Source organism: Carya illinoinensis, chromosome 14, assembly GCF_018687715.1.
Source record: "Carya illinoinensis cultivar Pawnee chromosome 14, C.illinoinensisPawnee_v1, whole genome shotgun sequence".
Classification (NCBI taxonomy): Eukaryota; Viridiplantae; Streptophyta; class Magnoliopsida; order Fagales; family Juglandaceae; genus Carya; species Carya illinoinensis.
Window position 1 is genome coordinate 18731971 of NC_056765.1, and position 26123 is coordinate 18758093.

Sequence of the window (26123 nt, forward strand, 5' to 3'; positions counted from 1 at the left end):
AAAATTGCCATTAGCAGTTCCTCTCCAAATTAATTTGTCTACATAAGACATCAAACTAGAAGGAAGTTTTAGAATCTTTTGAATATCTGCCTCAATGAAGATGGCATTAAGTAAGTACTCTGGATTCCAATACCTATGTTGTTTGTCAAAAAGGGGAGCAACCACAACATTCTCTTCTAACATAGATACAGGAGATTGAACTTTACAAGAATTGTCTCTAGGCAGCCACTTATCGCTCCAAACATTAATTTTAGTCGCATCACCAACTCACCATAGAAGGCCTTCATTTAACAAGGATATCAATTGAAAATACTCCTCCAAATATAAGAAGGTCTAGGGCCCAATTCAACATTCAAGATGTCTGTGTTAGGAAAATATTTTGCCATAAATATCTTGGTTGGAAGAGAATCAAGATATATAACAAACCTCCAAGCTTGCTTACACGAAAGAGCTAGATTAAAACAAAGCAGATCCCTAAATCCAAGAACCCCATATGCTTTCCCAGAACTTGACCAATCTCATCTCCTCCAAATTTTAGATTGGTTATCCTAATGACCCAGCCAGAATTGAACAAAAATAGAATTTAGTTGTTTACAAAGAGACATAAGCAACAAGAAGACACTCATACTATAGGTGGGGATAGCTTGCAGGATAGCTTTAATAAGAATTTCTTTCCCGGCCTTTGAAATAAATTTTTTCTTCCAATTGCCAAGCTTTTTGCTAGCCATATCCACAATTCCTTTGAAAGCAGTCAATCTAGATGAACCAATAAAGGAGGGAAGGCCTAAGTATTTATCCAAGTTTTTAGAAGTTCTCAACTCTGCTACCTCCATAAGATACTTTTGAGTTGTTGGTTTGATATTTTGCTAAATAATAAATAGGTCTTTTCTCTATCAAGTTGTTGTCCAAATGAAGCCTCATACACTCCAAGAATCTAATTCAATATTTTGTGTATTCATGCATAGTTGCTTGATGAAATAAAAGACTATCATCAACAAAAAATATATGATTCATTCTGATCATACCTTTGGCTATTAGGACACTAGATTGAGCCCTTGATGCTCAACAGCGTGCAATTGGAAACTCAAAGATTCATTATAGAGAATGAAGAGATAAAGTGACAAAGGACAACCTCGTCTCAACCCCCAAATGTGGTTTAAACCTCTTATAAGGGACACCATTGACCAACACAGAGAATGAAAAGGTGGTGATGCACCTTAAAATTATATCAGTCCAGCTAGAAGTAGAGCCCAATTTATCCACATAGCTTGAATGAAGTCCCATTCCACACCGTCATAGGCTTTGCTCATTTCCAATTTCAAAGCCATATATACCCATTGTTGCATAAAGTTATGTGTGCATAGTATGAAGGGAGGTAGCCAAAATGTTATATGTAATAAATCGGCCAAGGACAAACGCACACTAATTTGGTTAAATGAGTGAAGGCAAAATCAGTTTCAATCTATTAGTGAGTATGTTTGTAATAATCTTGTATAGAACATTACAAAGACTAATGGGTCCATATTGAGTAACCTTCTTTGGATTTTTGGCTTTTGGAATAAGAACCAAATATGTGAAATTGATATCCTCTGTATCAGCATTTGAATTTAAGAAAGAAAGTACAACATGACAAACCTCCTTTCCAACCACTGACCAGTGATCTTGATAAAAGCAAGCACCATAGCCATATAGGCTAGGTGCTTTGTAAGGTCCCATTTGGGCCAGGCGATTTGTGAGTATCATTCATTTCAGAATAGAACTTTGGGAAAAGAGTGTAATAGCCTGTTAGAAATTTAAGAAAATTTCTTTAGGCATTTGGAACCTCATGAAAACACGAAAGTTTTTAAGAATCAATCAATTGCATAGGTTTTAGTCTATAAATATAGTTAGTGTTGCCACCTATTATAGCGCTAAAAGCACGATTTTATTTATTTGAGGTACTGTCTCTCTAACTAAAGTGCCTCCCAAGTGCAGAAGGTGTACAGTTATTGTATAGTGAGAGTCCCAAGGTTGATTTCACAGGGAATAAGACAATTTTATGAATTAGAACTATACCCTTATGAGAAAAAGAGGGAATAAGAATTAAATGTTTGCTGATAGGAACACCCTTAGTCACTAAGCAGTGGCCAAAGAGTATTACTTGAGCTGTGACATGGATTGACTAAAAGAATAAGTTACATTAAGAGATTTTTTTTTTTTTTTTTTTGCTTCTTTTGTTTTCTTCAAAAATATGCTAGATGTATCAGAGGTATAAATAAATAAATAAATACCCAAGCCTTGAGTCACTTTCTCACAGTAGATGTTCCAGGGAGTTTTTATAATCCATAGTTTCCTTCAAATCTAATACTGGTCAAGGTAAAAACACTTGGATGATGTATATGATATGTGCACAAGCAAAACAGTGTTTGAATAATCTCAGCAAATTTCATTTCAAGCTAATGTTCAACATGCAACTTAAGAATAAGGATCTACACTCCTCAAGCATCTTTCATGCTTTCAATCAAGGAAGGATCAAAAGGAATTGAGAAACCCTAACCTTGGCTTCAAATCAGAGATGATAGAAACTTAAAGAAGTATGAATTTAAAACCAACAAAAATCAAAACCCCCATAAAAACCCTACTGCTTGATTCCCTCGATTTAGGTTATGAAATTACTCACTCATAAAGTATGAAACTACACTATTAATCAAGAAAAACAACATTTCCATAAACCGTAGATGTTGCGACTAAACTTTGACTCAAATTAATGAATCAAAAATCTAGTGCAGTTTTACCTGCAAGTATACAGGTGTTGTAGTATCTTACAGGATCGAATCCACAGGGATTGACTTTTGTGATAAAGAAAATAAATTCAGACAATGAAACGAAATTACTAAAAGAAATGTGCAATCAAATGAAGATTGATAAAATGAATCAAACTAAAATGATAAAATGAATGGAAAAAGACTAAGGTTTCGAGGATCCGTCTAATAATTTATGATATTGTTTCCGATCGATTTACTTCAATTAAACTAGAATAATGATTCCGTTTAATTGGTAGATTTAGCATTTAAGATCGAGAAAAATAGATGCTTATGATTGAGCGTGAACGATTGATGATTAAAACATTTACAAATCTATTTGAATACAACAGGGATTCCTCAAGCATTCACTGTATTCGAAAATCACAATGAATCAAGACGAGTATATAGATAATCAGAATATCCAATAATAAAATCTTTCAATCAATCAAGCTCGCAAAATAGATTTTACGTGGATTCAGAAACAATATTTAAATCATTAAACTTCACCTCTAACCTTAGTATGAAAATTTAGCCAAACATATTTATTACAAATACTATAGAAATCACATAAGCATTCTCCATTAAATAACTAACACAAGAAATACTAAGCAATAATTTAGAAACAACAAAATCTGAAATCCAATTGATACAGAGGAATAAAGCTCACGATAAAACAGAAATTGAAATTAAAAGATATTCATCAAGAAGAAGCTGCAGCCCCACCAGATGCCAAACGAAAAACATGAAGAAGCAAAAAATAAAACTCCAACCACTTCAACTCCACGTTAAACTCAAGCATCAATCTCATCATGTTCCTTTCTCCACCAAAATAAATCCCATCCAATTAGATTACTCCAGCCGGTCTACACATCCATCCCCCACATCAACTTCTTTTCACATTAATCCCTAAAAAAATCTGGAAACTCTTTACACATCTCTCTCTCCCTCTCTTCAACCGACCTACACATCTCCAAGAAAGAAATAATTCCAGTCGTCTCCCCTTAACTCTAGCCAATTCCTATCTCAGCCAAAATAATTTCCCATGACCGACTCTAATCCCCAACCGAATCAAGTGCAATTGGTTGAAAACTCTGCACCGACTCCTCTCTCCAATTCTCTCAACTCCCCGCGTAACCTCTACACTTTAGCTAATTCCTTTCAACCCCTTCTCTCCCTTTTCATCCAGCACACACCGTCCCCCACTTAACTCTCTCAATGTGTCCTCTCATTCTCTCAGAACTTACCTCTTTTTATAGCAAAAATCAATAGCCGAACAACTCCACTTGCCTCTTGAAGAATCATTTAATTGGTTGTTTTCTCTAATCTTGCACCCACCGGTTGGTCCCTCTCTAATCATGCACTGAATAATTAATCCCAGCCAACTACTCCACTAGCTGCCTCCTGAAGAATCATTTAATTGAATCAATTTCCTCAATTTGGTTCCACGTTCCCCTCTCCCTCATCCGTTGCTTTATACTCCCTTTTCTTTATTCAATGAATTTTCATCTTTAATCCCCTTTCTCTTCCACAAACTTTGTTGAAAATTCATACACACTCATCCACTCTCCTATCATTTTATTCCACCGTTCAGCCTTTCTTCTTTCAACTTTTGCACCCACCGGTTGGTCCCTCTTTCCAGCACAACTCCAGCAAATCATGCACCGAATATACACAATCTTTGCACCCACCGATTGGTCCCTCTCTCCACACGTCTCTCCAGCTCCAAACTCATGCACCGATACCTCTCTCCCTTCTTTCACTTCTAGAATTTCTTTCACTCACCTGCACTTCACTTTTCAGTAAAATACAAAGACACCTCTCATCACTTTCCAGCACAACACCAAGGCACCTCACTTCCTTCTTTTTTCAGCACATGTCAACTCTTTGTATGACTTTAATGTTGCACCACCAAAATTTTAAGCTCCGTGAGTTTTGTTCAACCGTGAATCACATGCATCTTGAATAATCAAAGGAAGAAAATAACCATTGATTCTTCATTTTGTGTCTTCTTTTTCAGCTGCCAAGCTTCCTCTCAATTAGTATGCATTTTTGATCATAAGTTCCAACCAGATCTCTTTTGAATTTTATTTAAACTGAAAATAAGAAGAAAGAAATAACACTCAAAAATAAATTATCAAAAACAGACTATATATGTGAGGAAATATTGTCTCATTAAATCATAATTATAAAATTAAGCATAAACATGATATCAATCAATTAAAAATCACAACTCGTATTTATGCTCATTAATCATTTTTTTTTTATCTAAAACCAATAATAGTGTCACGAAGAATTTAAAATACATTGGTTTTAAATAGCTAAAACATGTAATATTTCAGCTCAATCAGTAGATATAATAAACCCTAAGATTGAAAGAAAGTTTTCAAATGACCCTCTTTGGTTTCTAGACTTTCCAAGAATCTCTAGCCCAATGACCCTCCTTCTTAGTGTGATTTTCTTCATATATATAGACCCTCTAGTGCATGCTCTGCCTCATTCCCATAGCCTCCCTCCGTAATAGATTTTTATTCTCTGTTGGTTCACATTCTTCCTCTCTCCCATAGCCTCTAAAATGTTGGTTGAATGGTGAGGCGAGGAAACACTTTGTTGTTTCTAGATTTTCCCTTTTAGCGCTTGTAATTACAATTTTTCCCTTCATCAATTCCTCTTTTGTTTCATGAATGCCCTGCAGTAGATAAACATAAAATGAGTATTTATTACTCTAAGGGCAACATCGGGTTTTTATGTGTAGAATACTGTCATTGATTAACTTGGAATCCAATATTAGAATTTAATGTATAATTAAGTGCTTAAGTCTTATTTGAGGAAATAGATAACTCACTTAAACCACTTAATTATACATTTTTCACACTTTGTCAGGTACCTAGATGTGTCAGAATGAGATATGGCCTACCCCATAAGACTTAAAGGAATATTTATGATTTTATGGTGCAATAAAATAATTTTCGATTTCTGGACAAAATGCTTATTTGAAAATGCGTTTTGGTTATTTTGAGACACTTCAGAGTCAAATTTTATAGTACAAAGTTTATTTTTTTACTTTTTCAGAGTGAATAGTAACCTTGATAGTAGCACCTAGAGTAGTGTTTTCAAAATCAAAGTATGGAATATCCTTAGGTTAGAGAAGTTTTATTTAGACATATGACAAAATCTTAGCCACACTTGGTAAATAGTATTGGATACTTGGCACTAAGAGGAATTATGAGATGGAAAAAGTGAAGGGAATCATGCTTTGTGATCATGCCACTTACGCAAAACCCTATTCGATCCAACCATCCAATTTATGCCAAACCAAATAGGTTTTCAACCCTAGAGAAATTCTAAACATTTGAAATCTAATTGAAACCCAAAAAAATTGGTTGATACCGAAACCCCAATAGTTTCCCCAAACCCCAAAGCTTGCCTCTAAATCCTAAATGAACCTGATTTTAGCTTAGTCTTTAATCACTTGATTAAATCACTTTCACATACTATTAACCATTCAAATTCATGTTATAATATCATTATTTATTCTGTTAAATCTTGAAAAATCTATTGGGCCAAGAAAAATTGAATTTAGGCTTGATAGCAACCCAACAACCAAACCCCATTGAAATCCTAAATATAAGCCCATTTGGTTAAAGCCCATTAAGGCCTACAAAATTGAGCCACATAAACTAGGCTTGTGAAGGAAGTTTCCCCATGCATGAAAAGGTTCGGTTAGGCCATAGATTGGAGCTTTTTGCATAGATCTATGTTTTGATTTAATTTTATCCATGTGATCTTGAGTTTAAGTATATACTTGGATGAGAAAACATGTTCCAATGGTGTAACAGCTGTCCACGTGGTGAGACTTTTAGAAAATGATTTTAAGAAAGAGACGGGAATTACTGTTTGTTTTAAAACTTTTCCTTACCTACCTTGGATACAAAATACTCCATATTTAAAAATTACATATGCTTGTTAATTTAAATAAAGTTACAATGGAAAATATTAAACTTTAAAATTTAAAATTAAACCCATACAGGTTTCTCCACCAAACGCCATCACAACACCACCACCTCATTGACGACCCTTCCCTCCACCGAACCCAACCACCCCTATAGCCCCAATCCACCCCTCTCTCTCTCTCTCTCTCTCTCTCTCTCTCTCTCTCTCTCTCTCTCTCTCTCTCTCTCTCTCTCTCACATGGGTGTTTGCACCTCATGGCCTAGATCCATTGCCATGGTGCCACCCAAAACCTTCTCAAGCCACCACCTACCTCCACGACACTCCCTCAGCCACCTCCATGCCCAGCCAAGCTTCCCTAACTCTCCCCCTTCATCCTCTATCCTGAGACCCACGACCAGCCCCTTGGAACGCACGGTGTAGCCATGCTACACCACCCAGCCTCCCTTGGCCTCCCCTAGCCCAGACCTAAGCCCAAACCACCACTTTGAATGGTGGTCAACCACCATACACAGTGGATAACTGTAACGCCCCCAGATTTTCGTTTGGGATTGGACGGACATCCGAAATATCAGAACATGCAACACAAGGTTACCCGCCCCCGTTCACGACATATAAGATGCAATATTCCTAACATGCATATAGCATTATGCAATATTCGCAGCGGATAATTTTTTGCCAGCAATACTATGCACCAAATTTATAATATCCCAAATAGTTAAATCGTAATCCAAACATAGTTAACAAAATAAACATCTATGATTTCAGTACGAGTCTTAGAAGACTATAATCTCAAAAACATAGGAGACTAAACTCCATATTTACATTACCAACATACACTATTGAGGAAGTTCATCGAGTAACTCGTGTAACTCAACTAACGAGGCCAAAATACTATCCACAAACTAACTATGGAAGCTGTAAGTTCCGCGTCATGTCTGTGGCGTCTAGTCAACCTCCTCCAGTTTACTAGTGTTTGCTCCCTAATCTGATCCTGACACATCGCCTACCATTCGGGGGGAATGGTAGTTGGGACTACCACGGTGAGATTTGATTACAACTCTCAGTAAGTTAACAAAAAATTTCCACATAGGTTAATGATGCATGCATGGCAATAAAAGCGTGAATGCATAGTTAAAGTCGTAAGTAAGTATAACATAACTTGATATATAGCATGTTATAACTGACATAACCTGAACTGAAACGTAGCTTGACTTGACATGACATGAACTTGAACTTAAAACATAACATGGACTAGCAACATAACAAGAATGTAAACTTGAAACATAATATGGAGTTGAAACATAGTATGAACGTGAATAACATAAACATGAACTTGAACTTAACATAAACCTGAGCCTAACATGACATAAACGTGAACTGAAGACATAATGTGAATGTGAACATAATATAACATAAACATGAACTTGAACATAACATGTACGTAAACATAACATGACATGAACATGAACTTGAAACATAATGTGAATATGAACATAACATAACATGAACATGAGTTTGAACATAACATAAATTTGAACATAACATGATATGAACAAGAACTTGAAACTTAACGTGAACATGAACCTAACATAACATGAACATGAGCTTGAACATAACATAAACGTGAACATAACATGATATGAACATGAACTTTAAACATAACGTGAACATGAACATAACATAACATAAACGTGAGCTTGAACATAACATAAAAGTGAACATAACATGATATGAACATGAATTTGAAACTTAACGTGAATATGAACATAACATAACATGAACATGAGCTTAAACATAACATAACATAACGATAGATTATACTCCTTCACTGTAGTACTCGGCAGCACATAGCCTTGACCGCAGTACCAGGTAGGGCATAACATCTTTTTGTAGTACGGCATATTATACTCTTTCATCATAGTACTTGACAGCACATAGTCTTGACCGTAGTACCAAGCAGCGCTTATTATCCTTAATCGTAACATAACCTAACATAACGGTAGATTATACCCTTTCACGTAGTACTTGGTAGTGCATAACCTTGACCGCAGTACTAGCAGTGTGAATTATCTTTGACTGTAACATAACTTAACATAACGGTGATTATACTCCTTCATCATAATACTCGGCAACACATAGCCTATACCATAGTACCAAGCAGTGCGTATTATCCTTGAATGTAACATAACTTAACATAACAATAGATTATAATCCATCACCATAGTACTCAGCAGCACATAGTCTTGACTACAGTACTAGGTAGCGCGTATTATCCTTGACTGTAACATAACTTAACTAATTTAACCATCTGTAGGTATGGTAGATTATAGTCCACCTTAGTACTCGGCAGCACATAGCCTTGACTGCAATACCAGACAGTGCGTATCATCTTTGACCGTAATACAAATTAATTAATAACCGAAAGTTAACTGTTCTCAAAATACACAACTGTATTCAAGATGAGACGTGATTGGAATAGGAAAGAACAGAAGTCCTAACGTCACATAACATGACTTAAACGTAACTTGAGAGACATGACTTACTTGAGATAGAAATATTTTGTGATAACCCGCTTTTGTGTTTATTTTCACTGAAGTGTTGTTTTTAATTTAATTAATATGTTGGTTTATTTATTTTAAATTAATGTATTTTAATTGGTTTTTAATTTGTTTGATGTTGTGTCTAATTTATTTAGTCGTTTTACGGTTTTTAAAAATCATTTCTGGTGGATCTGTTTAGTCGTTTTACAGTTTTCGGCGGCGACTAAAAATCATTTAGTCGTTTTACAGTTTTCGGCGGATCTGTTTTGGTTTCCAGAGTGAGGACTGAACCTCATTTCTTTTCCCTTATCATTTCTTTTCTTTTCTCTTTTTTCTTTTTCTCTTTCCTTTTTCTTTCTTTTTCTTCCTTTTCTTCTTCTTTCTTCTTCCTCCTCTCCCGCATATGCACAACAACCCTTTTCTCTCCTTCCGTCGCCGCCTGTTTGTCAGCCTGGTGCGCCGTCGTTCGGCCACCGTGTAGTGCAACACCCCCACCATTCTCTTCCCCTCCCATCAAAGATCATCCCCACCAATTTTTAGAGCCATCGGACCAGCCGTTAGCCACCACAAGCCCCTGGAAGTCACGACACCTGCTCTGTTTTTTTCCCTGTTGCCGGTTGCTTTCACAGCCCAGAACCACTGTTCGACGGCGGCGTGGTCCACACCACCCACCCAGTTTTCTTCCCCTCTCACTGGTGAACATCCCCACCAAGTTTCACCTCCATCTGAGCCACCGTTAGCCACCACGAGCTCCTCCAAGCCACACTGTTTTTCACCGATTTCAGCACCGTCGCTCCACTTCCGGCCACCATCTCTTCACAGCTTCTTCCCCCACCTCTTGCTGACCTAAACCACCCATTTTTGGCTTCGATCCATTGCCGGAGCAGCTCCCACGAGCTCAACTCCGATTTGATCTTTTTCCGCTTCCTCTACCATTTCCACCACCACTCATGGCCAAAACTCATTTCCTTTAGCTTCATAAATATCTCAAGACCATTTCCTATCAAATTCTTGTCTTGGTTTATCCCCATTCGAAAGTGGGTAATTTATTACCCACGGCAACAGTGTAAATTACACTGTTACGTTGCTTTTCTTCCGCCGTTTGCAACGTCGCGAGCTTTCAAAAAATGCCATATAGCACTGTAAGTATTTTTCAAACTCTACTTTTAGATTTAAATATATTTTGCTCATACAATAAATTATTTGCTGCTGGTTGGCTGATTTCGGACTGAGTCTGAGGAGTTCGGGGGTCGGATGGAAGAGGACGGAGTTGCTTGGATTGTTGTTTTGTGCATTGTGGTTGCTTTTACATGGTGCATGCACGTGCATTTTATTTATTTGAGAAAATCATGTTTTGTTAGCGTAAATGGATTTCGGGCGTGTGAATCTCATGAGACCAAGCCGTGATGGGTTATTATCTCGGTGGAGCTCCTCTGGTCACTCGGGAGTGGATAATACTGAGTAACATCCCCTGGGTTGTCGCAGGGTGACGACCGGATCGCACGATACGGAAACGCTGTCGTGTTGACTCCGTGGTCCCTAAAGTGGCAGGGACTAGAGGATGGCCTGGCCAGGTACACGTTGGGCGCGAGTCTAGGCATCGCTCATTTAGGTGTCACACGTGTAGTCATTACCTGCGGTATGGCACAGAGCCAGGGTGTGCGGATGATCCCTAGGGGAGATCATGGTGCATGCATAATTGGATCATTTTTATGGTTTTCGGATACAGGCCATTTTCTGGGAAAATGGCGAGGATGTGTTGAGGCTTTTGATCCATTTTCTGGGAAAATGGTGGTTTGGGCCATTATCTGGGATAATGGCGAGGCTTGGTTTTAAGCGATATGTTTTTGGGCCAAATGGGTTTTTGGCGTGCGTGGAAAAATATGGTTTTACAGGACATGTGCATTGGCTTTGATTTCATGCATGTTGTTTGAGTTTTAATATGCTTTTATCTAGTGGTGTTTGGATTTTACTTACCTGCGGCACCATTTTTGGTACCGTAGATTTTGGTGCAGTGATCGAAGAGGAGGAGGAGGCTGAGCCCGAGGATGCGGCTCCACCGGAGGTCTGAGTTGAAGTTAATATCTTGTTGTTGCTTTGAATAATATTTATATCTTGTAATATTTTAATATATAAGTTTTGAACAGCTTTGTATTAAACAAGAAAAATTCTGGTACTTAGTTATGACTTTCGTTATTTGTTGCGTGTTTCTTTGTGTACATTTGTTGCTTATACACACACTTGGCACTCGTCGATAGGGTGGTGACCCATGATGTCATCACTCGACGTCTCGATTTCTCCGCGTCCGTGCGTGAGGATTTGGGGACGTCACAGGTGGCATCTGAGCGGTTTGGCTCTGGGTAAAACCACATGTCTCGTAGGTAGTACCATAATATTTTTAAAGTTGTGTTTTAACATTTATGTTAAGTAAAGTTGCTATTTGATTTGTTTTATTTGTTTTATTTATTGGAACTTGTTGCTTGTTTTTTATTTATTTAGTTATGTTATTGCATGCTGGTTTCTTTTTGTTTTCTTGTTATGTGGTTTTGGTTTTGGTTTTATGTTGTTGGTTTTATTCGTTTTTGTTAAAGGGGGTCAAGGGTTGTGTTGTGGCAGGAAGGCGGTATAATCGAGAATACTATTATTAGGCATGAACATTTAGTATAGTAGGCTTGAAATTTTTGCGATGTGGTTTGCTTGTATGATGTTGAGGTTTGAAGGAAATGTCATGGTTTAGGCAATCTTTGTAAGGTGGGAACTCACGTAGCAATGAGGAGAGGAATTAGCTTTAAGTCGCTTAAGATGATTGAGGTCAATGTCTTGTAGAATTTATGTAACGGGGCTATAGTATAGGAGAGTGTAGGTTCAACGAACTTTAAGGATGTGTTTAAGGGAATTTTGTTTAGGGTTGGGTTCTATTGCCGCTGTGACCTGGCAGTGCTTTAAGAAAGAATTTAATGATCGCTTCTTTCCCGCTTCCGTGAGGAGGAAAAAAGCAAGAGAGTTCTCAAGCTTAGTCCAAGGGAGCATGACCATGGAATAGTACACCTGAAAATTTATAGAGCTTGGGCGATTTGCTCCCCACCTCATCGCCACAGAGGAGATGCAGGCCGAGCGTTTTCAGGAAGGTTTGCGACCAGATATATGCAAAATGGTAGTTTGCCACCGGATTACAACTTTTCAGGAATTAGTTGTTTTGGCCACTCTAGCAGAGCGTGAGGTTGGTTTGAGTGTGGACGCCCCTCTAGGTCAGAAGAGGCTGAACATTGATGGTGAAGGAAGCAGATCTGGATCGCCACAAAAGTTTATGCAGAGGACAGGAATCCGATCGTTGGCAGCCCTCGGTGTGCATATGGGAGGCTGAGTTACAGTTTGTGGCAAATGTAATAGAGCTCATGAGGGTGAGTGTCGTCTAGGTAGTAATCAATGTTTTGAATGCGGTCAGACGGGGCATTTTTCTCGTGAGTGCCCTAGTCGAGTTCAAGAAAGCTGTGGAGCTCGTCGCAGTGGTAGAACTAACCAGAGGCATTTAGCTCGGGCTCGAATGTACGCAATGACTCCTGGTACCATTGGAGGCGAGGTTACGAAGACTCAGAATGCTGGAGTCATGGCAGGTATGGGTCTGATGAAGTGTTAGAAATGCATAATTAAGTTGTTTTAGTGAGTGATTTATTACATCAAAGAAGAGTTGAACACTTAATTATGCATCAAAATTTTAATACTTAATGGAAAATTTATTGATGATTATATTTTGCACATCAAAGTCTCATATTTGCTCTTGAAATACTTAAACTATAATATCATTTCATTTATATATTATAGGGCATTTATGGAAGGAAAGAAAGAATGACACCTATAAAGAAATAAAAGAATTGATTATGGTCAAGTTGGAATCTCATCTATGAGGCAGCACGTGGAGACCCTTGGACGGTTGGAGCAGGAGCACACCACACGTGCTGACCATTGCAAGATAAACAGAACACTCACTCGGACAGCACTCATTCGGACTCACACATGCAGACCAGCAGAACACTCACACATGCAATAAACCACACCAGCTCACACATGCAGAAAACGTGATAGCAACTCACACATGCAGCAACAAACACAGCAGACAGCACACACTCGGAAAGCAAGGAAACTCACACATGCATCATCACGTTGGACACTCGGACGTGCAGCAGGTCAGCAGAAGAAAAAGAAGCAGCTGGCCTTCAACTTTGACAGAACAGAACCATGCACATGCAGCAGCAGGAGAAGAATGGGAGGCAGTACGTTGCAGACACTCGGACAGCAGCAGAATTATTCTTCTTGCCGGATGCTTGAATGTGCAGCAGCAGGAGATCACATGGGATCACGCATAGACAACACAGGGCAACTGGCCGGTTTTTGGCTTTTACATTATTTCTTGCTTTCGTTTAGAAGAGGAAGCAGCAGAGTAGAGTAGTAAAAAAATTTTATTCATTTCTCTTCTTTTTCATTTGGACGGAAGGCAGTTTTAGTTTTTCTTCTTGTTTTCTTTTTTGTTCTTTTCCTTTACACTAGCTAGACCTCAAGACGGAACTCTATTTTTTGCTTCATTTTCTATTTTGGCTGGGACGGAACTCTGTCTCTTGCTCGGCAGCTTCTTCTACCTTTCATTCGGTTGGTTATTTGTTTTTTTTTCCTTTCTGCTTTTAGTTTTCAGGCTGAGGTTTACAGACCTGGGGAGATTTTTAGCTTTAGTTACTCTTTTCGTTTACGTTGGCAGCTTTTAATTTGAGGAGTCGGATTCATTTTTTTATTTGTTCTTAGTTCAGATCATTGTTCGGCTGGGAGTATATTATTGCTTTGAATTTTTCTTTTACATTTCAGACGGAAGGCCCTCTCTCTCTCTGTCTCTGTCTCTGTCTCTCTCTCTCTCTCTCTCTCTCTCTCTCTCTCTCTCTCTCTCTCTCGTTTCATTGTTCTTTTGGCTATTTTCTTTTTTTACATTTTCGTTCCTTTAGAGACGCAGGGGAGACGGCTGGCATTTTCATTTTGGATGCAGTTTTTTTGTTCTCGTTTAGGTAGGGAGTCGGTGGCCTTGTGGCGCTGGTTTCATTTTTTTGCTTTACGTTGTAGTGTTTTTCAGTCGTTATTTCAGAGGACTCATTTTCAGTTTTATTATTTTTTTTTAGTTGCCCAGTTTTCTTTCCTAAAGGTCTTAGTTGAGTCGGCGTGGAGCTTGTGGTTTTATTTATTTATTTTTATTTCTTCTCACAGATTTTTTTATGGCTTTGCTTAGATTAATCTTTGTTGTTAGAATTATCATGTGTAGCTAATTTTTGAAGGTTGGGTTGTGGAATGAAGCTTGATTTGTTTTGGATTCTAGATCGATGCAATATTTTGTTGTTAATTGTTGATTTCACTATGTTACTAGTCGGATTTAAATTGAAAATAGATTGCGGCTCTTGCTCTTGTTTTGTTGTTGATGTAAGGCACAACAAAAGCTTGAAAATTATCAAGGCCTCTCTCACTTGTTTGTTAATGTGTGTTTGACTAGTAAAGTAGAGAATCCCTTAGGAAAATATTGTAAAACTTGAGCTTAACTTTTTATCTTCCAATTAGCAATGCCTTGATTGGATTGTTAATCGAGAAAATTATCTAGAATCCGAAATAAAGAGAGTCTCATACCCAACCTAAGTGTTCGTTAATTTTTTTTTTTTTAGAAACTCTAATTTCAACTTCGATTATCTTTTTGTATTGCATTTGAATTTTATTTTCATCTCTCATACTTGATTCATTTGTTACTCACAAATCTCTTATACGCTTTGATAACCCATTGTCCCTGTGGAATACGATCCTGGACTTATCCTTGATACAACTTGACACTTCTACACTTGGAAGCACATTCGAGACCGAGTCAGGGTCTAATTTAATCCTTCGTGATGAATGCCTTGTGTGGTTTTGTTTTCTTTTATATATGTGTATTATCGAGGCTTGGAGAGAATGGCATGATCTGGGTGATCTTTTAAGGAAGTAGAATACTTGAGTTCTCTAGTTTCGTGGAGTTTATGAAATGGTCTATAACATAGTAGATTGTAAGTTCAACAAATTTCAAGGATAGATTTTATGAAGTTTCATTAAAGTTTTAAAGTTTGGGGCCTTATAGATTTTAGGAAAATAAGTTTATGGTAATTAAGGTGTTAGGTTCGACAAGCTTTGGGAGGGGAATAATTAAATTTTGAGTTTTAGATTTCGTGATTCGGATGAATAATTTGGTGGCAATTGAGGCTTTAGATTTTACAAGCTTTTAAGGTGAATGTTTTGGATTAAAGCTACCAATCTTGAGAATTTCATAAAATGATTTATTATCTAGTAATGTTTTAGAATTTGAAGGATTTGAGAGTCGATTTTTCTTTTATGGGATGTAAGTTCCTTGATTTTAGAAGTTCCAGAAGGTGATCCTTATTTGATTTAAGGTTTTAGAATTGCAGAATTGAAGGACTGACTTATAATAAGAATTGAGTTATTAGTTTTACAGACTTAGTGCTGTAGCTTGATCTACTCTAGTGAGTGATTAGTTTGTAACCATTAAAATGGGGTTAATTGGAGTTGAGTTATTAATATGAAAATTTTCTAGAGTAGATTTCTTTGAGAATTGGAGGTAATGATCTAATTCGTGTATTTCTTTGAGGATTGAAGATATCGAGCTAGTTTAGAAAAATATTTATTGTTAACCCGAGGTTGTAGTGGCAGATTTTAGGAAATGATTCTATTGACTCGAAAGATATAGGTCCATCAGGATGTTGGAAATAGTAGATTTTGTGTTGGTATTAAATGCGATTGAATTTGAGGCTATACGATCCGTTGACTATTGGGAATGGATTCTTAGCAGGTTTAAGGTCATTCTCGGTACCAAACTTTAAGTAATGGCTAGTTGCTGATTTAAGGATATAAGTTGAGTAGATTCAGGAATGATTCTTGTTGAGTTGAGGATATAAGTCCAGGTGATGGAGATGTGATAATGGATCACTTGTACGTTTGAATGATTTGTGGTGTTGGCTAAGAGTACATGAAATCGATAAGTAGTAATGGTAAGTGCGTATGGATTCCGGGGAGTGCTGGTCCTAGTCTCATCTATTTTTGGCTTGGTAGGAGTTGAAGAGGAATATGTGTGGTAATATTAAATTCAAGAGATTTTGGCTTTGAGTTGTTTGGTAAGTTGAACGGAATGTGCAGTCGAAGTGGGTTACCCATTGGGATGATGGTTTGAAACGACTGTTGTGTTTATCTTGAAAATTAATTGCGACTTGAAGTCATAGGAATTTAAATTGGTGAGGCTATACTTTTCTTTGGAGATCAAGTATCCAGTTGGGAGAATTAGGGATATGGTTATTTAACTTGAAAAGAGATCGTTAGGTCACCATATGTGGTGTATGAAGTAATAAATCTTGGAAGTTGAAACTTATGCATCAAAGGTGGGTAGCATGATCATATGTATGAAGTAATAAAGCAGTAGGATCCTTGAATGTTGTTTAATAGTTTTTTATGGATTGAAGATTTAAACAGTATGGCCTGTCTTGAGATGTTTTTTTGTGAAGTGCTATTGAAGGAATTAGTTGTCCTAACACTAAAATTTTTGAGAGTACAAGTAGGTGGGTGAGTTACCAAGAGCGTTTAGATTATGTCTAGGTGAAGTCAATGGTAGTTTATGGTGTGAAGATAATAATCTTTGGATTTGTTGGGAGTTGTCAATGATATGTATCTCTCAGTTAGGTTCAGAGTTGTATCTTGTATCTTTTTGGCGTTGATGGTTGATCTTGCAAATTTCGAGGATGAAATTTGTTTTAAGGGGGGAGGATGTGATGACCCGCTTTTGTGTGTATTTTCACTGAAGGGTTGTTTTTAATTTAATTAATATGTTGGTTTATTTATTTTAAATTAATGTATTTTAATTGGTTTTTAATTTGTTTGATGTTGTGTTTAATTTATTTAGTAGTTTTACAGTTTTTAAAAATCGTTTTCGGCGGATCTGTTTTGGTTTCCGGAGTGAGGACTGGACCTCATTTCTTTTCCCTTATATTTTCTTTTCTTTTCTCTTTTTTCTTTTTCTTTTTCCTTTTTCTTATTTTTCCTTCTTTTTCTTCCTTTTCTTCTTCCTTCTTCTTCCTCCTCTCCCGCGTACGCACAACAGCACCCCTACCATTCTCTTCCCCGTCACCGCCTGTTTGTCAGCCCAGTGCGCTGTCGTCCGGTTGCCGTGTAGTGCATCACCCCTACCATTCTCTTCCCCTCCCACAAGAGATCATCCCCACCAACTTTCAGAGCCATTGGACCAGCCGTTAGCCGCCACGAGCCCTTGGAAGTCACGACACCTGCTCTATTTTTTCCCCTATCGTCGGTTGCTTTCGTAGCCCAGAATCGCCGCTCGTCGGCGGCGTGGCCTACACCACCCACCCAGTTCTCTTCCCCTCTCACAGGTGAACATCCCCACCAAGTTTCACCTCCATCCGAGCCACCGTTAGCCACCACGAGCTACTCCAAGCCACACGATTTTTCACCAATTCCGGCGCCGTTGCAACACTTCCGGCCACCATCTCTTCACAGCTTCTTCCCCCACCTCTTGTTGACCTCAACCACCCATTTTTGGCCTCGATCTGTTGCCAGAGCAGCTCCCACGAGCTCAACTCCGATTTGAGCTTTTTCTGCTTCCTTCGCTGTTTCCACCACCACCCATGGCCAAAACTCGTTTCCTTTATCTTCATAAATATCTCAAGAACATTCCCTATCAATTTTGTGCCTTGGTTTGTCCCCGTTCGAAAGTGGATAATTTATTACCCACGGCAACAGTGTAAATTACACTATTACATTGCTTTTCTTCCGCCGTTTGCAACGTCGCGAGCTTTCAAAAAATGCCATATAGCGCTGTAAGTATTTTCCAAACTCTACTTTTAGATTTAAATATATTTTGCTCATACAATAAATTATTTGCTGTTGGTTGGCTGATTCAGGACTGAGTCCGAGGAGTTCGGGGGTCGGATGGATGAGGACGGAGTTGCTTGGATTGTTGTTTTGTGTATTGTGGTTGCTTTTACATGGTGCATGCACATGCATTTTAATTATTTCAGAAAATCATGTTTTGTTGGCGTAAATGGATTTCGGGCGTGTGAGTCTCACGAGCCCAAGCCGTGATGGATTATTATCTCGGTGGAGCTTCTCTGGTCACTCGGGAGTGGATAATACTGAGTGACATCCCCTGGGTTGTCGCAGGGTGACGACCGGATCGCACGATACGGTAACGCTATCGTGTCGACTCCGTGGTCCCTAGAGTGGCCGGGACTAGAGGATGGCCTGGCCAGGTACGCGCTGGGCGCGAGTCTAGGCATCGCTCATTTAGGTGTCACACACGTAGTTGTTACCTGCGGTGTGGCACAGAGCCAGGGTGTGCGGATGATCCCTAGGGGAGATCATGGTGCATGCATAATTGGATCGTTTTTATGGTTTTCGGATACGGGCCATTTTCTGGGAAAATGGCGAGAATGTGTTGAGGCTTTTGATACATTTTCTGAGAAAATGGTGGTTTGGGCCATTATCTGGGATAATGGCGAGGCTTGGTTTTAAGCGATATGTTTTTGGGCCAAATGGGTTTTTGGCGTGCGTGGAAAAATATGGTTTTAGGGGACATGTGCATTGGCTTTTCTTTCATGCATGTTGTTTGAGTTTTAATATGCTTTTATCTAGTGGTGTTTGGATTTTACTTACCTGCGGCACCATTTTTGGTACTGTAGATTTTGGTGCAGGGATTGAAGAGGAGGAGAAGGCTGTGCCCGAGGATGCGGCTCCGCCGGAGATTTGAGTTGAAGTTAATATCTTGTTGCTTTGAATAATATTTGTATCTTGTAATATTTTAATATATAAGTTTTGAACAGCTTTGTATTAAATAAGAAAAATTCTGGTACTTAGTTATGACTTTCGTTATCCGGTGCATGTTTCTTCGTGTACATTTGTTGCTTATACACACACACTTGGCACTCGTCGATAGGGTGGTGACCCATGATGTCATCACCCAAATGTTTCGATTTCCCCGCGTCCGTGCGTGGGGATTTGGGGGCGTCACATATTTTGTAGTATGACATAACATATAACAAACAACATTTCATAACATGACATAACATGCTATAGTAAATATTACGTGACATGGTATATATGTAATGGATGGCATAACATAATATGATATACTTGTAACATATAGCAATACGTGACATAATAGATTGTGTAAAAGATAAGCATTCATGACAGAATAAATCATGCATAACAAAGAAACATGTAATGATGTGGCATGTAGGACTGTTCATCCGGGTTTCGGACCGGGAATCCGGGTATACCCGGCCCGGAACCCGGGTTTCAAATCCGGGCCGGATTTCAGCCCGGATATATCCGGTTTCGGATCCGGGCCGAAATCCGGGTGAATCTGAGTTTCAAAAACCCGGAAATTCAGGTACCGGGTTGTACCCAGATAAAAAAAAAATCTGTTTTTGAGGCTTTTTTTTTTTAAAAAAAAAATGTTGCAAAGCATAATTCTCCTATATTTATTTTTAAAATTAAGAAAATGTATTGAATCATATTTTTTTTTATGTGAATCATATTTATAAAAGCTTATATTATGTGAAAAGCTTTTCTAAATCATTAAAAATCATAATACTAACATTTTCCAAAATAATAAAAATATATTAAAATGAAAATATAAAATGCATGCAAACCAACTACATATTACATTATTTTGTTATTTACACATTGCATCACAAAATACATTCTCCTCAATGTAGTTCAAGCAACCATCATTAGGTACAAAAGCTGCAATCTTTTTTCCATTCTTGATCAGCTGAACACGAGCACATTTTCTGATAGCAGAGTTTGGCTGCTTAGCCTCAATGCCACTGCATTGACCAATATTAAATATTTACTTCCCACGGTGAGTTGATGCCACCTGCAGAAAATATTTCATGAAACAAGAGAAAGGCAGTAAAAATAATCTCACATCTTTTCTAGGACAATGCCTTCTGCATGGGATGATCCAGCAAATGGTTTTTTCCACTCATTTCCCAAGTGGGACTTCTTATATGACTTGTCAGCCCACCTCTGCCTTCTACGATGGGATTTGAGCTTACGACCAGCTCCCATTCTACGAGTCTTCCTGCATAACACAAACATTTTTATTTTGAGAAGCAAAAAAAACCTTTATTAATACAAATGAAATCGGTGTGATGCCCATGTACATGGAGTTTACAAAAGAAAACACCTAAATATATTCACAATACATTTTGATTCTTTCCAGTATTCTACACTCTCATTGGCTGATTGCATGCATTTTCCACCCATATTAGACCTTTGATGGATATCTTCTATGTGGGAGATACCTCAATAATGAAGTTCCTAACTTTCAAACTGAAAAAAAGGCTTTGAAATTTCATCATACTTTGGAAGTCAAAGAAAATGAAATGGGGACTATCTACAATGAAGAAGGATGCAGTTTAATACATATGGGTGCAAGTTAACCTATACTCCAAATAAAAGGCCCCAACCATCATCAATTTTCTCAAACTTGTAGCTAAATTCAATCGAGGACCTTACAGAGCAGTTATTTCTATGATTCAATTCATGCAGAAACGAGAACATCATCACAAATAAATGGGAGAAACAGTTCAAGGTTCTACTGTAAATTTTTTTTAAAAAAATACACAGAATCTGTTAAGCTTCATAACATTATTAATTTATTATTATTGTTTTCGAAACCTTTCTTGCTGAAAAACCAATGAAACTAATGCTTCCAAGAAAGGTACAAGGAAATTCAAATACATCATTACTGGAACCAGAGGCTTCCAGATTCTGAAACAAATGGTGGGATTAACAATTTCATTTTAAATAAATTATGTCAAGATTTATTAGTTGATGGCTTAAAAGTATCTCTTCTGCATAGCTTTTGTGTAAATAAATGCAAGGTATATCTTAGACTAGACTCTTTTACATATGTAATGTTATTCCCAAAACCAGCGATGTTTGCGGTTTTTGCAAATATAATACCATATTTGCCAGAGACAAGCACGTAGAGAGTGTTTATGGTCATCACGAAATTTCACAACAAACTTACAAACTTACTGCTCCTTAATTTCGTGATCTCCATTTCTCCATTTCTCAATACCATAAAAATACTCAAACATTCAAACAAATCTACATAAAAATACTCAAACATTCAAACATTCTCATAAAAAAAAAAAAAAAACCCCAAAATCAACAAATAGAGAACACAATAGAGGGAAGAAAGGAAACATACCCAAACGGAAACCTTGGATCCGAAAGCACTTCCACCGTTCGGCAAGCCGCGCGATCAAATTTGGGTTTCGGACAAGACAAAAGCGCTAGTGCTTGGAGAGAGAGAGAGAGAGAGAGAGAGAGAGAGAGGAAACTGGGAGAGGGAGGAGGAGGAGGTCGCATGGCATGGCAGACCAGAGACTGAGAGAGAGGGGGGGGAAATCTGAATCGGGGGAGGGGAGCACGGCTTGAATAATTAGGGTTTCGTTTTCAGTTTATAACACCCGGGTACCGGGTTTTAAACCCGGATCCGGATTTAAAATCCGGTACCCGGAACGGATTAATCCAGTTTTTCGAATCCGGATGCCGGCCCGGATTTGACCCGGGCCGAAAACCGGAACCGGATTCCGGGCCGGGCCGGATTTTATCTGGCCCGGTTAAACAGCCCTAGTGGCATGGCATGAAATATATGATAACATACATACATAAATTGTAGTTTCCTTACCCATCATACATATACAGTAAACTGATAGTAAGTTAAAACTTACCTCGTTTGTCGCATTTTATGAGAATAAAGTGCGAAACACAAGAAACTGTAAGAAGGTATTTAAAAGTTATAAATTTAATTACTAAAAATTAGAAATGTGTAAAAGAGACAACTTAGATTAAAATTACTATTTTATCCTCTACATGTGAGAAAATGACTATTTTACCCATAACTTAAGAATTTCACATCCTAACTTGAAAAATTCTCAAAATTTACATTCTTCATGTAAAGTTTGTCCTAAACTCAAATATCAACTCAGAAAATTTAAAATAAATCACAACTATTGAAAACACACTATGGCCAAAACATCCATAGGTCATTTCTCTTGATTGTTGTTGCAATTCATTCCAACTTCAAAACTCATGCTTAAAACAAAATTTTGCAACAAGGATCTTCCTATCCTAAGTTTAAAACCATACTTAAAACATCCATTTAGAAAAATCTAATAATCAACACCAAAAGTTTTGTAAAAAGATCCAAACACTTGAATCACAAGTTTTGACCCTAAATCAAAACATTTCCAAGAATTCCAAAAAATCAAATCTTACTTGTAACATATTTATAACATCATCCTAAGATCAACCATTATTTAAATCATCAAAGTAAAGTCAGAAAAATCACAAAATAACACTTGAAATTTTTAGTTTTACACTTTTTCCTCAGCTAACTTTCATAAATCTCTTGATCAATGGCTTAAGAAGGTGAGATCTTCGAAATAAAGAATCACATGGTTTAAAAATATGTCCTAAAATATATCCAACCATCAAACTTAAAAGCACATGGCTAAAAATCAATAAAACATGGATCTAATCCAAAAACATCAAATCTTAGGTCTAACCAAAATCCTCTTACACAGAAAAATCATATCACTAAATATCTTCAAAATAATATCCTAACATGAAATAAGAGACTTGGGATCATGGTATAAAAATATCAAAACCTTTAGATTAAGATCACACTATGAAATATTCAAACTTTCTCCAAATAAAAACTATTTTTCCACTTCCAGTTTTCAAGTTTCTAGATTTAAGAAAATCTATCATCAAAAGTTTTATTCATGCAACAAAACCTCAATGAACACTCTTAAATACATTCTACAAACACTCCATAAAACTTTCAGATTAAGATATGTCCATTAGCTTGGTAAAAAATTTCAAAACATAACATACTCTCCAGTTCCACGCCCATAATGACTTTTCCATGGTTAAAAATACTTTTGACCAATCAATGACCATGGAATGGTACAAATAATATGTACTCAAAGAGGAACACCTTTTATAAGGAGTCACATGTGAAAATACTTAAAAATGGTCAAAAATCTCAATGCAGAAAGATCCAGAAATCTGCCCGAGAGAACTCTTTTGGGTTTCTCTCTAAGAATGGGGTGAAGAAGTGAAAAGGGAAACAAGTGTGTCTTGTACAACTCTAGAATTCTGGAGAGGGAAGATATGGATTTGAATGACCATTGACTAGAGGTAGCTATGTGACATAAAGTGTAGAATAGTGAGGGGCAAAGGACTGCCTGTAGAAGCTATGAGGTATGGAGGTTCATGAGAGGGATTCTCCTTCACATCAAGGCATTATTGGGTGCAGCCAAGGGAAGTGGATGGTATACTATGTGGGGGAGAAAACTTCTTTAAGAATCTTTGCCAAGGTGGCCAAATTTGTGGGCCTTGGTGGGCCTCAACCAAGTGGACTTCAATTTGGGGTTTAAAGGGGTTTGGTTAGGGTTTGAGATGCTATCAAACCCAAATCTAATTTTTCTTGATCCAATCAAATTTTCAAGGTTTAAAAGGTTGGATAATGATTTCATAATAAGAATTTGAGAAATTAATAGCATGTGGAAGTGATTTAATCAAGTGATTAAACACAATGCTAGAAATTGGATCAAAAAGGGTTTGAAGGCCAACTTTAGGGTTTGGGGAAATCGTTTAGTGTTTCGGTTTCAACCAAGTTTTTGGAGTTTCAATTGGATTCCAAGCATTTAGGGTTTCACTAGGGTTGAAACCCTCTTTGATCTGACTCAATTTGGTTGATCAAATGAAAAATAGTTTTACTTAGGTGGCATGATCTCACACATTGATTTCCTTCACAAATCAATCTAATGGTTTCTTTTTGTGCCAAGTGTCTAATACTATTCACTATGTGTGGCTAAGATCTTGCCAAGTGTCGAAATAAAACTTCTCTAGCCTAATTTAGACATTCTACACTGTGATTTTGGAAACACTGCACTTAGTACTCTTATCGAGGTTACTATTCACTCAAAAAAATATGTAATAAACTTAATATTGAAAAATCCTAAATATTCATAGTAACCTACAGTGAAAATCGTTTACCAAAATTCAACCCAAAAGTATCCCTAAAAATAAATTCACAGTTTTGAATAGGCGTTTCATCCGAAATTATGAAAATGGTTTATTGCACCATAAAATCCTAAATAATCAACTGAGTCTAGTGGTGTAGACCATAATGTATTCTGAAACTTCTAGCTACCTTAAACAATTAAAATCGCATTTCTAACACCATAGTGAATGATAACACTGATTATGGTGACAGACTAAAACCTTTGCTATTAGTTGATTCGTGAAAACTTACGGAATTTCCACGAGGTACCTAAAGTCTATAGAAATTCCACCATTGAATTTCTATCAGGCTATTACAATAACCACCGTATGTGGTTTAGTTGCCACGTACGACCCTTCCGACGCCATTAATCATGCCGGGAAGTGAGCAACACATGGGTTAACCCTGACAATGGTATAACTCTCTCCCTTGTTATTTATGTTAGATGTTGGTTGGTTGGTTGTACATTGTGTTGTTAATAATTTTGGAGTTCCTTGTATAGTTAAGCATTGGGCGTAGTTGTGTAGTGTGCTGTGTAGTAGTGTTGTGAACTGTACTATAATGGTAGTTGTGAAGTATGTGTTATGGTGATGCATGTCGTAGTGTGGATCATGCTTATTAATTTAAAGAGAGTTAGAACGAAAAATATTAAACTTTAAAATTTAAAATTCCTCTATACAAAACATCATGCTTAGACTTTCGTGTTCTTCCCCTCTTGGCTGTGTCCGTCCTAACGCATTTTGCTCATTTTTTCCCTAGGAGGGGAACACATAAAAATTAAAATGAGTCAATGATTAATGACCATTACTTTATACAGATAAAATATACTAACATAAGTTATCAGTAGGTGGGAATCACCGGCAAAACTTACCACCATCCCTACAACTCACATTGTAGGCAAGAATCACGGGCGGAACTTACTACCATCCCAGCTTACCACCATTCCTACATTTAGGCATCATTCAAAAATATCAGTTCATGGCATCCTTAAAGCATCAGTTCATAGGGACATTTAAAACACTTTCTTTGCAACGTTTAAAGCATAAGGCATAAGACTCACATTTCATTTCATAAAAATACATCCAATACTTACTATGTATACCATCCATTCACATGTATACACTTAATACTTTGGGGTGCATAAAAAGGGGCTGCCAGAAAGGAGCATTACATACATATACTTGAAGACTTATACTTAGCACACTTTCATAAAACATTGATCGTGTCATTTCTTAAAGCTTCATAAAGGAAAAGCGTTTCATTTTCATTCTCATATATTTTAGACAATTGTAGAAGAGTATAAATATAATACTTACCTAGACTTCCTGCTATACTCATTTTATGCAGTCCAATCATGTGCATGTTAGATGGCAAACTACATGCATACACATAACCTTAGCGTCATTCTCTATCTAATTCATAAGCAACTAAACTAGAAATAGAACTACACTTCACTTGGAAACACTATCCTTCTATATCGGGCTCTTATGTGCCCCTTACTATGTGAAAACCTTTAGGATCCACTTGCAGTCACTACCTCTTCCAAACTCAATGTCTTACCTTGAATACTCATCCACTAAAGTGAACCTCCATGATTCACCTTAGGGTTAAGACACTAAGACCTTTGTCTTACCTTTACTATCAACCACGTCCCAATGCATAACTTGAACAACCAAGTTTTGAATC

The 26123-nt window shown here is 37.4% G+C and overlaps 1 protein-coding gene across 1 annotated transcript; it reads right to left on the minus strand.

Annotated features, from left to right (window-relative positions):
• Window positions 1-20021: 20021 nt before the first annotated feature.
• LOC122293668 (40S ribosomal protein S23-like) lies at window positions 20022-20421 on the minus strand. The gene is made up of 2 exons (XM_043102185.1): window positions 20277-20421; window positions 20022-20175 (listed from the first exon to the last, which is right to left on the minus strand). The coding sequence occupies exons 1-2, from the start codon at window positions 20417-20419 to the stop codon at window positions 20022-20024; spliced, it is 297 nt and encodes a 98-aa protein (XP_042958119.1). The 5' UTR covers window positions 20420-20421.
• Window positions 20422-26123: the final 5702 nt, after the last annotated feature.

Bases quoted from the DNA above. Each gene is read 5' to 3' on its own strand.
- LOC122293668 (XM_043102185.1), bottom strand. From the start codon at position 20,419: ATGGGAGCTGGTCGTAAGCTCAAATCCCATCGTAGAAGGCAGAGGTGG. The intron at 20,176-20,276 runs GTGAGATTATTT...TGGTCAATGCAG, and splicing joins GGCATTGTCCTAGAAAAGAT to TGGCATTGAGGCTAAGCAGC.